General features: G+C 42.3%; 1 protein-coding gene across 5 annotated transcripts in view; it reads right to left on the reverse strand.

The window, feature by feature from the left end:
- Positions 1 to 6,896, reverse strand: part of LOC119893944 (retinol dehydrogenase 13-like) — a 42,429-nt gene extending 35,533 nt beyond the window's left edge. For 2 of the 5 annotated variants that reach the window (XM_038706359.1, XM_038706361.1), the window contains exons 1-6: positions 6,630 to 6,896; positions 3,925 to 4,065; positions 2,961 to 3,152; positions 2,710 to 2,871; positions 2,468 to 2,584; positions 2,107 to 2,311 (exon numbers count right to left, since the gene is read on the reverse strand). In XM_038706359.1, the coding sequence (XP_038562287.1) occupies positions 2,107 to 2,311; positions 2,468 to 2,584; positions 2,710 to 2,871; positions 2,961 to 3,152; positions 3,925 to 4,065; positions 6,630 to 6,702 (890 nt within the window). In that variant the 5' untranslated portion in view covers positions 6,703 to 6,896. The other 3 variants (XM_038706363.1, XM_038706358.1, XM_038706362.1) reach the window with 3 other exon arrangements.
- Positions 6,897 to 12,672: the final 5,776 nt, after the last annotated feature.

The raw sequence follows: 12,672 nt of genomic DNA on the forward strand, positions 1-12,672 counted from the left end.
AACAACGGGCTATGTATGACAGCACTTTATTGCCCAGGAGGGAAAAAACTATAAATGTTGCTGTTAACAAACAAAAACTTTCAAAGCACATGTAATTCTTGTTGGATGAAATTAAGTAACGTTAAATGACATTCAAGCCCTTAGTCAATACAGAAATTGGTGAAACTTCTCAATTAAAATGTCATTTCACACTAATGGCAATCAAAAGCAGATCATACAGCTTCCATGTAACTTTGTGAAGCACTGCTTCTGTTTAAGAAACCTTAATCCATAGTATTTTTGCAAGTAGTTTGTTGTACATTCTGAATAAATGTCTATCACTTGTGAATTTCTTGTGTTTTCTGTTTGTTTACTCATTTGTCACATTAAGTAGTGCAAGCTTGTGACCAGAAGGTGGTCGGTTCAATCCCTCAGACCCAGCTGGCTCCTGCCTCATTTCCACCACTGAGGTGCCCCTGAGCCCCAACTCCAGTGGAGCTGCTCAGTGGCCAGCAGATCAGACTGTGGTTGTACTGGGCAGCTTCCAGGTTTAGAATGTGCAACTGTGTGAATGGGATCAGTGTGTTCTTGAAGAAGAAAAAAAAAAATAAAAAAAAAAAAAGAGTACTGCCCTCAGTGAATTACCCCCTGAATAAATTCAGGTGAAAAAAAAATTCAATAAAAGGTAGGAGCTCAGCCTCTCATTAGTACCTTCCTCAGGCCACTTGACAGTCAATTGGTACTGTGATGATGATGATGACGGCATCGTAAATGTCACTGTGATTATGTCAGACCAACCATAGAGGCACTCATATCCCACAGCTTCTTGGCAGCTTCATCATCAAGACCCTGAGGGGCTGCTGTTTTAGGGGTGCAGTTGCTGTAATCAGTTGCAGAATTGAGTGTTAAACACGTGACTCGATCCGTTCCTACTGTGCTGATTTAGTCAAAAGAATAAGTTATTATTCAGGATAAGTGTAATGGTGAATAATGATGGGAATCAATATTTTGTATTTCTTCACTCTGGTGAGGATTAACTTTTTCTTAGATTTACAGACAGCCGAGATTAAAATGTATGTGTAATAGGTATAAGGAATGTGAGTTTTTTTGTTTTTCATTCAAGCAGTGCAAGATGAACGCATGCGCCAACACTCAAACAGTTATTCCCTTGCAGAACAGTTCAGAGTTCAGATAATATCTGCAAAATGGAAGGAAATACCTCTTCTGCCAAAGCAGGATTACCAGCCGGGCAAAGCAAGCCACTGCCTTGGGATCCCCGTTGGCCCCAAAAGCCCTAGGTTAACTGTGTGGCCATTAGTTTGTGGTAATTTGATTGGATGAGAATGTGGGAATATCATAACCAAAGAACAATAGCCACTGACTTGATAAGGGCCTTTAGCTGAGTCCTGTTTTATGACCTGATTTGATGTCCTGTCTTGAAAAGTATTTGTGTGCAAAAATCTAGTATTAAATTTGTACCGATCAATATTTTTTTTATATTAACATCATCAATATCAAATGACTGTATGCTCTGTGTATTTTTAAAGCGGTCGCTTGTGGTTACAAACCCACAGATAAAGTAACCCCAACTCTGCAGACCCCTTCAGCTCTAAGGGGACTTTTTAATCTACTTTAGATGCATGTTCTGGTTTTCTGTCCCGCAGCTCCACTCTCATCAACTTGGTTTCCACCTGCAGCAGCTGATTTCACCAGAAAAGCTCTGATCAAAACATTGTACGCCAACAGCAGTCAGACAAAGTTAGCGACTAGCTGCTGAACACAGTGGAGCATTTAGCAGCTTAAAAGCCAGATATTTTTCTAAGGCGAGCAAACCAGAGTTAAATAGGAGAGTGAATATTGGACTAACATTCATCAGGTGACGTGGACCAACATGGATATTCATATTACTCTGTGTCTGCTGGATAAATAGGCAATTGTTTACTAACACATTGTCACCAACATTATAAGGCCATAATGTGTCAATGTCATTTTTACATCTCGTTCTGCTGCCCCCAAGTGGCAAAAACCCATTTACCATATCACAATATATTGAGACATTTTGAATTGATAGAGGTTGTCTCACGTATTAAAATTCAAGCAACCGTCTACTGATATACATTGACTGACCTGTAGTAGAGTCCACTTTCATTCTGCAAGCTTTCCATAACAGCGCAGTAGATGGTGGTTTGAGCCCCTTCTTTTGGAGACTTGATGAGGAACCTGAGTGGTGCATAGACAACTCTCTTCCACAGGGGCATCGTGGGCCAGAAGTGTCGGCCAAGCTCAGTCCGGATTATTCCAGGGTGGAGGCTGTATGTCGTTACTCCGGTACCTGCAAAATGTCAAGAAATAAGATCTAATGTTTTCATTCTATTCACAAGAGCACACAATCTAAGTTGTTATCTGAAAAACAATACAGTAGACACACAATAGGCAGTTTTTAAATTACTGCATAATGTCTGGTGTGAGATACAAAGTATTTCAATACCTTGTAGCCTGTTAGCCAGCTCCCTTGTGAAGAGGACATTAGCTAGTTTACTTTGCGCGTAGCTTTTCCAAGGGTGGTAATCTTTCTCTTGATATAGGTCATCAAAATAGATTTGACCTGTTGACGGAAAGCGATACACACTTATTTGCGGACATGGTATTTCATATTAAATGAAAGTTAAAAGGATGACGTTCTTGAGAGAGAAAATAAAATCTCTTGAAGTGAAAAGAGAAAAACTGCACCTCTTTCATGAGCTAAACTGGAGACATTGACGATGCGGCTTGGAGCCGACTTCTTCAGGAGATCCAAAAGGCAGTTTGTTAAAAGGAAGTGGCCCAGGTGGTTCACGCCAAACTGCATTTCAAAGCCATCTTCAGTCTGCCATTTTGGACAGCACATAACACCTAAAAGTCAGAACATTAGTGGACATTTGTTTAACACCTCCCAACTGTAAATGCAACCACCATGCACTTTCATTCATTTATATATCTACCTGCATTATTGATGAGAATGTCCAGCCTCTCTTCACTTGCTAAGACATCTTTGGCTAATTGTCGTACTGACCGTAGAGAAGCCAAGTCCAACTTCTTAACAGTAACATTTTCATTTCCACTCCTCTTTCTCACGTCCTCTGCAGCTTTATTAGCTCTGTCCGTGTCTCTACAGGCCAGAATGACCCTCGCACCTGTAACACAGCAGCAAATCTTGTACATTTCAAATGAAATTAAAGCTGCAAGCAGTGTTGGGCGGGCCCTCGCACGTGTAATGTGTCGAGGTGTGATGTAGCTGCGTTGCAGATTCTGGAGCTCTGCCGGTGTGGCTGTGAATTTGCCACGTGCTTCTACGCTGCACAAAGGTGTTCAGGGCGGGACTCTTATTAAACATGTAAAATATGGTACTGATCTGAGCTTGAACAGTCAAGTTACAACAACTTCCTGTGTCATGGCAAAGCGTGGGACTTCACCACCGTTTTGAAGTTGATACGTCCAACCTGCTAGGAGTAGTTCATTATAGTGTAAAATGTGTCATTTCCTGTTGCCAGCAGGTGGTGCTATGACTTTGAGTGAATATTGGCATGTAGATGTGTTCGGGGCGGGACTGTTATCAAGCATGTAAAGTTTGGTGCAGATGTCAGCATGTACACTGAAGTTACAACAACATCCTCTCCATACACATAGGTAAAACTTTGTCCGGGGGCTGCTCTGTAGGGGGCGCTAGCAAGCCATTTTGCCACGCCCATGTCCAAAACCCATAAAAAACGACATTTTTCACCGCGTCTGAATTATGTGCAAAGTTTGGTAAGTTTTTGAGTATGTTTAGGCCCCCAAAATTGAGGTTACTTTCCAGAAAAAAGAAAAATAATCCCTTCAGTTTCAATAGGGACCTCACACGTTTCGTGCTCAGGCCCTAATTGGATCATTAAAGGCTAGAATATAAAACCCAGATAAGTCACTAACCCCTTCTAGCCAGATCAACAGCAGTTTCTTTGCCGATCCCAGTGTTGCCTCCAGTGATCAAGACAGTCTTTCCATCCAACGAGGCTTTGCTGTGACACGCTCCACCTGCCATCCATTTCTTCACACCAAAAAGGCCCACTCCTGTAAGAAAGTACAGCGTTAATTAATCTCGATGATACCTTTCCACCGTCCATAGACACCTGAGAAAACTGTTTACAGGACTACAGTTTTTTCTTTTGTACCAAAATATTCTTAAATGTACAATGCTTTCATATCCTAAAAGGTTTTAATTAAAAAGAATGGCAACAATTTTAATAATAATCAACTGTTTCAGTCAGCTGTGAAACTGGTTCCAGCCTCCCAAATATCAGAAGTAGCTATTTTTTCTGTTGTTTTTTAAAATCACCAGGTAGGTAACTAGGGTTTATGACAACTGTTGGTGTTTAAGTCTTGTGTTTTTGTTTTGATTTTGCATGTGTTTTAACTTAAATTTATTAAGAGGGCCATCATGAAAGTTTTAGCTCTATTGTGTTTTTATCAGAATCACTTTATTGATCCCCGAGGGTAAATTCTTTTGTCGCAATTGCACACTTGTCAAAGGTAGATCGATAAAGAGTATATAAATATAATAGTATAAATAAAAATATAAAAGACAAATATAAAGGTATGTGGATATGTACAATATTTACATTATTATGGTGAACCAAAAGTACTAGTGAATAAATAGCAGCAGAGAATATAGCACATTAATTATTAAACAGGTAATATTGAACAGAAAATAGATAATGAGGTCTAGTTTAATAACTGACTAAGTGTCAGACACTTAAAGGGAGGAGTTATAAAGTTTGATGGCCACAGGCAGGAATGACTTCCTGTGGTGCATTTTGGGGGAATGAGTCTTGCACTGAAAGTGCTCCTGTGTTTGATTAGCGCATCATGGAGTGGGTGGGAGGCATTGTCCAAGATGACATGTAGTTTGGACAGCATCCTCCTCTCTGACACCACCGACAGAGAGTCCAGCTCCACCACCACAACTTCACTGGCCTTGCGGATCAGTTTGTTAGCGTCCGCTACCCTCAACCTGCTGCCCCAGCATGCAACAGCAAACAGGATAGCACTCAGCCTCCTCAGAAAATAGAGACGGCTTTGGCCCTTCCTGTAGAGGACTTGAGTGTTCTTGGCCCAGTCCAGTTTATTGTCCATGTGCACTCCCAGGTATTTGTAATCCTCCACAATGTCCACAGGGACCCCCTGGATGGAAACAGGGGTCACTGTTTCCATCCATGGGTCACTTTGCTCTCTTTAGATCCACAACCAGCTCCTTTGTCACGTTGAGCTGTAGATGGTTCTGCTCACACCATGTGACCAAGTCCCCCAACACAGCTCTGTACTCAGCCTCATCACCCTTGCTGATACATCCAACCACAGCAGAGTCGTCAGAAAACTTCTGAAGGTGACAGGACTTTGTGTGGTAGTTGAAGTCTGTGGTGTAGATGGTGAAGAGGAAGGGAGAAAGGACCGTCCCCTGCAGGGCGCCAGTGTTGCTGACGACGCTGTCTGACACACAGTGTTGCAGGCGCACATACTGTGGTCTGTCAGTCAGGTAGTCAACAATCCAGGACACAAGGGGGGCATCCACCTGCATCGCTGTCAGCTTCTCACCCAGCAGGGCCGGCCTGGATGGTGTTGAAAGCACTGGAGAAGTCAAAAATCATAACCCTCACCGTGCTCGCTGGCTTGTCCAGGTGGGCGTAGATGCGGTTGAACAGGAAGATGATGGCGTCCTCAACTCCCAGTCGGGGCTGGTAGGCGAACTGTGGGTCCAGAAAAGGGCTGACCATGGGAGGTCAGTGCCACAGGTCTGTAGTCCTTGGAGTCACTGGGACGTGGCGTCTTTGGCACAGGAACGAGCCAAAATGTCTTCCACAGCACATGGACCCTACGGAGACTCAGACTCAGGTTGAAGACGTGGTGAAGGACTCCACAATGCTGGGGGGCACAGGCTTTGAGCACCCCGGGACGGACACCGTCAGGGCCTGCAGCCTTGTTGGAGTGGAGTCTCCTCATCTGTCTTCTCAACTGGTCAGCAGTGAGGCACACAGAGGTTACAGGTGGGGGAGGGGGAGAGGAGGAGTCGTCAGGGTGGTGAGAGCCGTTAACCTGAGAGCCAGAGGAGGAGGGGGGGGGTTGGTGTCTCACAGGAGGGTGGGGGACAGTTTAATTGTATGTCAGGACAGGGTGACTGCAGATTTGAAATGACCTCTGTTGTTGTCGTCAAATTAATTTATCTATCCATCCATGCTATTAGCCAGACTAATAACACACAGTACATAAAGCTGTCATCATGTGACCATAAACAACAATCATTTAAATGCATCAGTCATTTGTACAACTATACTATAATGAAAGCTCACATTGTGTATTTAAACTATGGGCTAGTAAGTCTGTGGGAATGCTGCAGCTGAATCGGAAGAACAAACTATTTCCCAAAACACTTGGTTTGAATTTTAAATAATGAAACTGTAGTTTTGTTCCTATTTTACAAGCATGTAAGCCTGGTCACTCCATTAATAACCAATAAACTGCAGTGTCCATATCAATCACTGGCATAGGTGAGTGAATGACACACACAGACTGCACTGTAAGAGCTGCCCTGTTTAAAACAACATTTATTCTTCCAAAGATCAATTGAGTGCATAATTTACCTGTTACTGTGACCACAGTAATAGTTTTAGGATACTTGAAAACAAACGACCTTATCGCTGTGAAGCTCTGCATTGCCCCCCCGCCAATCCTTGTTTATACTACTGAATTAAACCGTTTCCTGTCCGATTACAGCGTCCTCAAATTGTTTCTGTTTACAGTCTCTTTCGCATGAGCTACAAAATTAATGCGAACTAACAACAAGATATGCCCTCAGTTAGCAACTGACATTTCGGTACAGCTACATGACACGCAGCTTTCCACCAGGAAGTACCGCCTACCTATAGAAGAAATCCTATTGGTTCTCCTTGTGAATGAGCTGAGCTTCTAATTTATATTTTCAAGCATTAAGCTTTAAAAGTGCTTTACAAAAGAAAAATGGCATTACATTTAACGTTAAAACATTCACAAAATTAAAATATATTTAAATGGGAAGTAAATTAATAAAATAAATGAAATTATAACAGTAGCAAAAGCAATTATTATCACCCTATCTCTTTGTCATCTTTATCAATTTAATTTTTCCAAGACTGAGTAGAAGTTCAATTTTAAAATGTTAAAAAGGTGAGCTTTAAAAATCAAAGATGAATATCTTAAAAGCAACATCAGTTGATGCTTTTAAGATGTTCATCTTTGTTGGCTATCTGTTGCTATCTTTTTCAGCTAAGTAGTACGTGGCATTTACAGACAAGTACAAAAATCTTAAAATGTCTCCTTAAACTTACTGGAAGCTAGTGATATTGATGATGTTTAATGATGATGGCTGATGTCCAAGTAATGGTATTCTGTCATAACACACGCACACACACACACACACACACACACACACACACACACACACACACACACACACTGCATTGTAGACTTTCATCTTGTGTTGGGCTTAATGCGTGTCTATATCATAATGTTTTCTGAATTTTATTACGAAGGCCAAAGTCTGAAATGAAATTCCGACAAATCGTCCAGCAGAGGTCCCTGTAGGCTCACCAACACAGTCCTGTGCCTTCTAAAGGAGTCCAGCAGAGGGTGCACAGCATTTTAGGCTCCAGACTAGGTTTTATTTTTTATATCCACAGTAACCAATCTGAGAACACAGGGAAAGTACTTTATATAGCATCAAATTATATCCCAAACTCCTATGAACAAATTAAGATGTGTCTCTGCTGCTGTATAATCAGACAAAAGAAAAAACCTAGCAGCAGCACCAAGATGACAGTAATAACAGCATTACACACTCAGATCTAAATTAAAGCCTGATTGCAGCTGCAGCTGAGCAAGTGACTCTTGATATAAAAAAAAACAAGTACCTTTGCTTATTGATGAGAGTGAAGATTGAATGTGTCAGGCCAATAACTAATCTCCTTTCTCCTAACTTTAAAGCACAACTGGGCCTAACATTATGAATCTGAACGAGGACTTAATACAGAGATTTGGCGTTGGGGTTTAAAGGGTGACATCTGAGAGTGACTGTTAAAACTCAGGAGAAATGCAGTTTTAACTGTGTCTGTGAAGGTGGGCAGCATGTCTACATAGTATAAGTTCAGAGGTCACTGTAGAAAGTCAAAGATTATGGAACTGTCACTGTCCCTCTCTGACCACCAACATATTCTGCATTACAGTCTCTCATTACATGTGCAGGAAAAAACTGCATTTCAGGCACAAAAAAAAAATAATGGTTGCCCTTTCATCGATCTTCTGAATGTTATAAACATTAGTTAAGGAATGTTATTTTTTCCTGCAGCTCAATATGTATTTTTATAGATTACCACATTTTATTATTAGGCCTTCGCATATCTAACATTTCTCAATGCATATGCCCTATTCTCAAATGAAAGAGTCCTTCAGAGGTGACCTGGCTGTCTCTTTTGCTGGCTCACCACCAAGCCTGTCATGTGACTGCTCTGCACACTTCCCAATCTCTCTCCCAGTATGGTAACCTTCCCCTGCTAAAATTAGAGAGCCCTCTGCCGAGACATTTTGGAATGTGACTATCCTGTACCCGTCCCTGCAGATGATATGGGATCTCTACAAATTTAATTTACTTGAGTTAACTCCTGCTCCACCATAATAAGTATCTGTTATTTTTCTTACTAATAAAGCCACCGTTATAAAAGAGATGTCTGTAAAACTGGTTAAGATGGCACCTCAAACTGCAAAAAATGTCATTTATGACTCTTTCTGTTCTCTGGGTCCTGTATCCTGTTCTAACAATACATCCATGGTGCCTCCTTGCCTGTGACTCATTGCATAAATCTTCTAGTTAGTATTTATTATGAAATAGGAAATATTTTATCACTTAATTTACCACAATGACACTAATACTAGTCTTTACCTTTTCCCAAGAAAAATAATAAACGTTATTTTAAATAATGTGCTTTCATTTTAAATAATTTTGCCTGTTTTGTTGTCAGTATTCTAACCTCTCACATGTGTGTAATACATTCATTGAATAAATACATTCCAATCAAAAGGATGCCTAGAAGTAATTAGCTAGCCAATCACAGCATAGTAGGGCAGGACTTGATGCAAAACAGGTGGGAAAAGAAATAACATTGTCTAGACCTTGGAGAAGCGTTGTATGGAAAGCCAAGCAGTTCAAAAACACATGATTTTATTTTAACACATTAAAAACACGCTCACAACAGGCTTCCTCCATGCCGCCCTCCCGGCTCCCCCTGCTCCTCACCTCACCGCCTGCGCCTCGCCTGCTCCTTGGTCCTCCATGTCCACGTCCCCTGGCATCCACCTCTCCTCCATCACCTCTTCCCTAGCCCCCTCTGTAAACACTCAATGAACCTCCTTCCCTCTGAGCGTTGCGTTTGGGTCTGTTCTGTCCAGTCTTATAACACTTACCTTGCTGTCAGATATAATTTCCTTTATACAGTGCAAAGCCAAGTTGCGGTTATACATGCTGAAATTCTAAAGTTGAGAAAGTGTAGTTCCAAAGGAAAAAGCTGTCTGAAAACAAAGAGCTGTAAATATTCTAAAAATAGTGTACTGACATCTGTAGACATGAAGTCCTTTGACTTCATGTCTGTTTGCCACAGGTGCATTCAATCAGCTGATTGTTTCTTTTTGCCTCACTGACCCCCATGACTCCCTCAATAACAGGTCACCGTGGTAGCAATTTTTCAATCACATGGTAGCCTAAAGCATATGATGCTTTACGATCTATTTTACTCTAAAAGGGGCCATCATTTATAAAATGAACATCATCAGAATCAGCTTTATTTGCCAGGTATGTGTACACATAAGAGGAATTTGACACAGGATTATACATTGCTCACGATGTGCTTACTTATAAAATAATACAAAAATAATACAATAATAAAATCACACACAGGCTACAGTTTAGAGAACACATATATATACACCATAAACAAAACCAATATAGACAGATTGAGACAATAGTGCAATGAGAAGAGTGTAAAGAATGCAGGAGTAAAATTATTATCACTATTATGTACATGTTGGAGGTGGATGAGATATACAGGTACACATACACGCATACATGTACACAGTGTGATGGGGCATAGTGCAAAGGATGCTGGAATAAATAAGTATTATGTGCAGGTGTTATGTACTTGAGGTAGGTGGTATACATTATATACAATATAAAAATGACAACATGAACAGTATGAACAGCTCTGAAATAGAGAATTATGAATAAATAATAAGTGGTAACATAGTAAACAGGTGGCTGATAAGAGACAGAGTTACTGGGTTATTGCACAGGGGTTGTTAATGACACGGTGAGGCCAGTGGCGGCTCCTGCCAGGGGGGGCAATTAATAATAAGTATCAATATTTTCTTACAGTCACAGTTATTAGCTTAGCCTCTGGCATTTTACAGAGCATGAATTAGCCTAGTGGCTAGCGGACTTTTCCTCTCCTCATAGTTTAACAAATTACATGTATTATTTATGAATGAATTCGCCCCAAAAGAGGCAGGACTCCACGGAAGACGACTTGACGCTGATTGGACAGCGATATTCAGAGACAAACTGTCTGTCAAAACAGTCACAGCTCACTAACAGTGTGGTAGAAAGTGTGAGAAATATCCCCTGCCTTTCCCGGCTTGGCGGTGCATTGCCAGGTTGCCCTAATGAACAAGCTGCCCCTGTGTGAGGCAGAAATCAACTGTTCATCAGAGCGATGACTTGTGGGAAGAAACTGTTCCTGAGTCTGGGTGCGTTTGACTTAATGCGGCGCTGTGCAGAGCTGACTTAATGTGATGCATGCTGGACTTAAAACAAGGCATGCTGGTTAGAAATTGTGTCCGACTTTCGCTGGCACTGCAGAACGTCACCGTGTCACATGACATCAAAACCTTGCGGGAGCAAGGCATTTGCAGGCGCCGACTGCACCAAGTTGGAACCACACTATTGCCTGGTCTCGCGATATTTTTCTTTGCAAAATCCGCGAGATCAGTCATTGATCTCAGCTCACAGTAAGCTGCTGCAGGTAGAATGTGTCCAACTTGACGCCGCCGTTTTTATACCCCGCCCCTGCAGTCACCTGCAGCTCTCTTTAGACGATCAAGTCGGCGAAAGTCAGCCGCCATCATCTCGAAGGCACCTTCTGTTGGTTTTGGCATACAGTGCTCTGTAGCGCCTACCAGAGGGGAGAAGCTGGAACAGGTTGTGTCCGGGGTGAGATGGATCTGCAGTGATGTTTCCTGCCCATTTCCTGACTCTGGAAATGTATAAGTCCTCGATGGAGGGCAGGTTGGCACTGGTGATTTTTTCTGCAGTACTGACTGTCCGTTGTAGTCTGCTCTCGTCCTTTTTGGTGGCATATCCAAACCAGACAGTGATGGACATGAGGACATGAGGACAGACTGAATGATGGCTGTGTAAAAGTGGATCAGCAGCTCCTTAGGCAGGTTGAGCTTCCTGAGCTGGCGCCTCCTTAAGTCCACAATCATCTCCACAGATTTGAACGTGTTAAGCTCTAGGTTGTTCTGACCACACCAGAGAGCCAGCTGATCAACTTTCAATCTGTAGGCCGACTCATCACTGTCCCAGATGAGGCCGATGACCGTTGTGTCTTCAGCAAACTTCAGGAGTTTGACAGATGGGTCTCCTGAGGTGCAGTCGATGGTGTAGAGTAAGAAGAACAGTGGGGAGAGCACACACCCCAGTGTGATTCACTGACAGGTGGAGGCTGGCACAGTGAGCTGGCTAACTTTGGTGCAGAGGATGTCCGGGATGATGGTGTTGAATGCCGAGCTGAAGTCCACGAACATGATCCTTGCATATGTCGCAGGATGTAATGCAGTCCCAAGTTGACTGTATCATCCACTGACCTATTGCCTGCTGACCTGAAGGCAAACTGCAGGGGTCCAGCAAGGGACCTGTAATGTCCTTCAGGTGGGCCAACACCAGTCTTTCAAAGGACTTCATGTCTACAGATGTCAGGACGACAGGTCTGTAGTCATTTAATCCAGAGATGGAGGGTTTTTGGGAGATTGGGATTATTGTGGAGCTTTTGAAGCAGGAGGGAACTTCACACAGCTCCAGTGATCTGTTGAAGATCCGTGTGAAGATGGGGGCCGGCTGGTCTGCACAGATTTTCAGGCAGGATGGAGACACACCATCTGGTCCAGGAACCTTACTGATCTTCTGCACACATCCTCTTCACAGATCATGAGTGCAGGTGAGGGGTCAGAGAGGGGGGTTGACAGCATGGCAGTGGCGGAAGATGATTGTTTGAAGATGGTGTTGGAGTGGTTGAGAGGTGTAACTGTAGGCTTATCAAACCTACAGTAAAAAAGTGTCTACAGGCCTGTTCTTGTACAGCTGGGTAGGTCTCTATTCATTATTACAATCATTAAAAAGCAGAACAGTAGGGCTTTATTACGTTACATTCAGTAGGAAGTTAGCTAGCGTTAGCTAACATTACATTAGGAACGATCCGCAGCAGACATTTTTCTGGATTTATTTCAGGTTTTGGAAAGAGAATAAATTGTACTTTCAACCTCTCTGGGTAGCAACTGTAACTATTACAAGTCCCCCAGGAACAGCGTTTGACCATATCTAAGAAA

Source organism: Micropterus salmoides, unplaced genomic scaffold (assembly GCF_014851395.1).
Source record: "Micropterus salmoides isolate LMB-PRFRI ecotype aquatic unplaced genomic scaffold, ASM1485139v1 Ms_hic_scaffold_8, whole genome shotgun sequence".
Taxonomy (NCBI): Eukaryota; Metazoa; Chordata; class Actinopteri; order Centrarchiformes; family Centrarchidae; genus Micropterus; species Micropterus salmoides.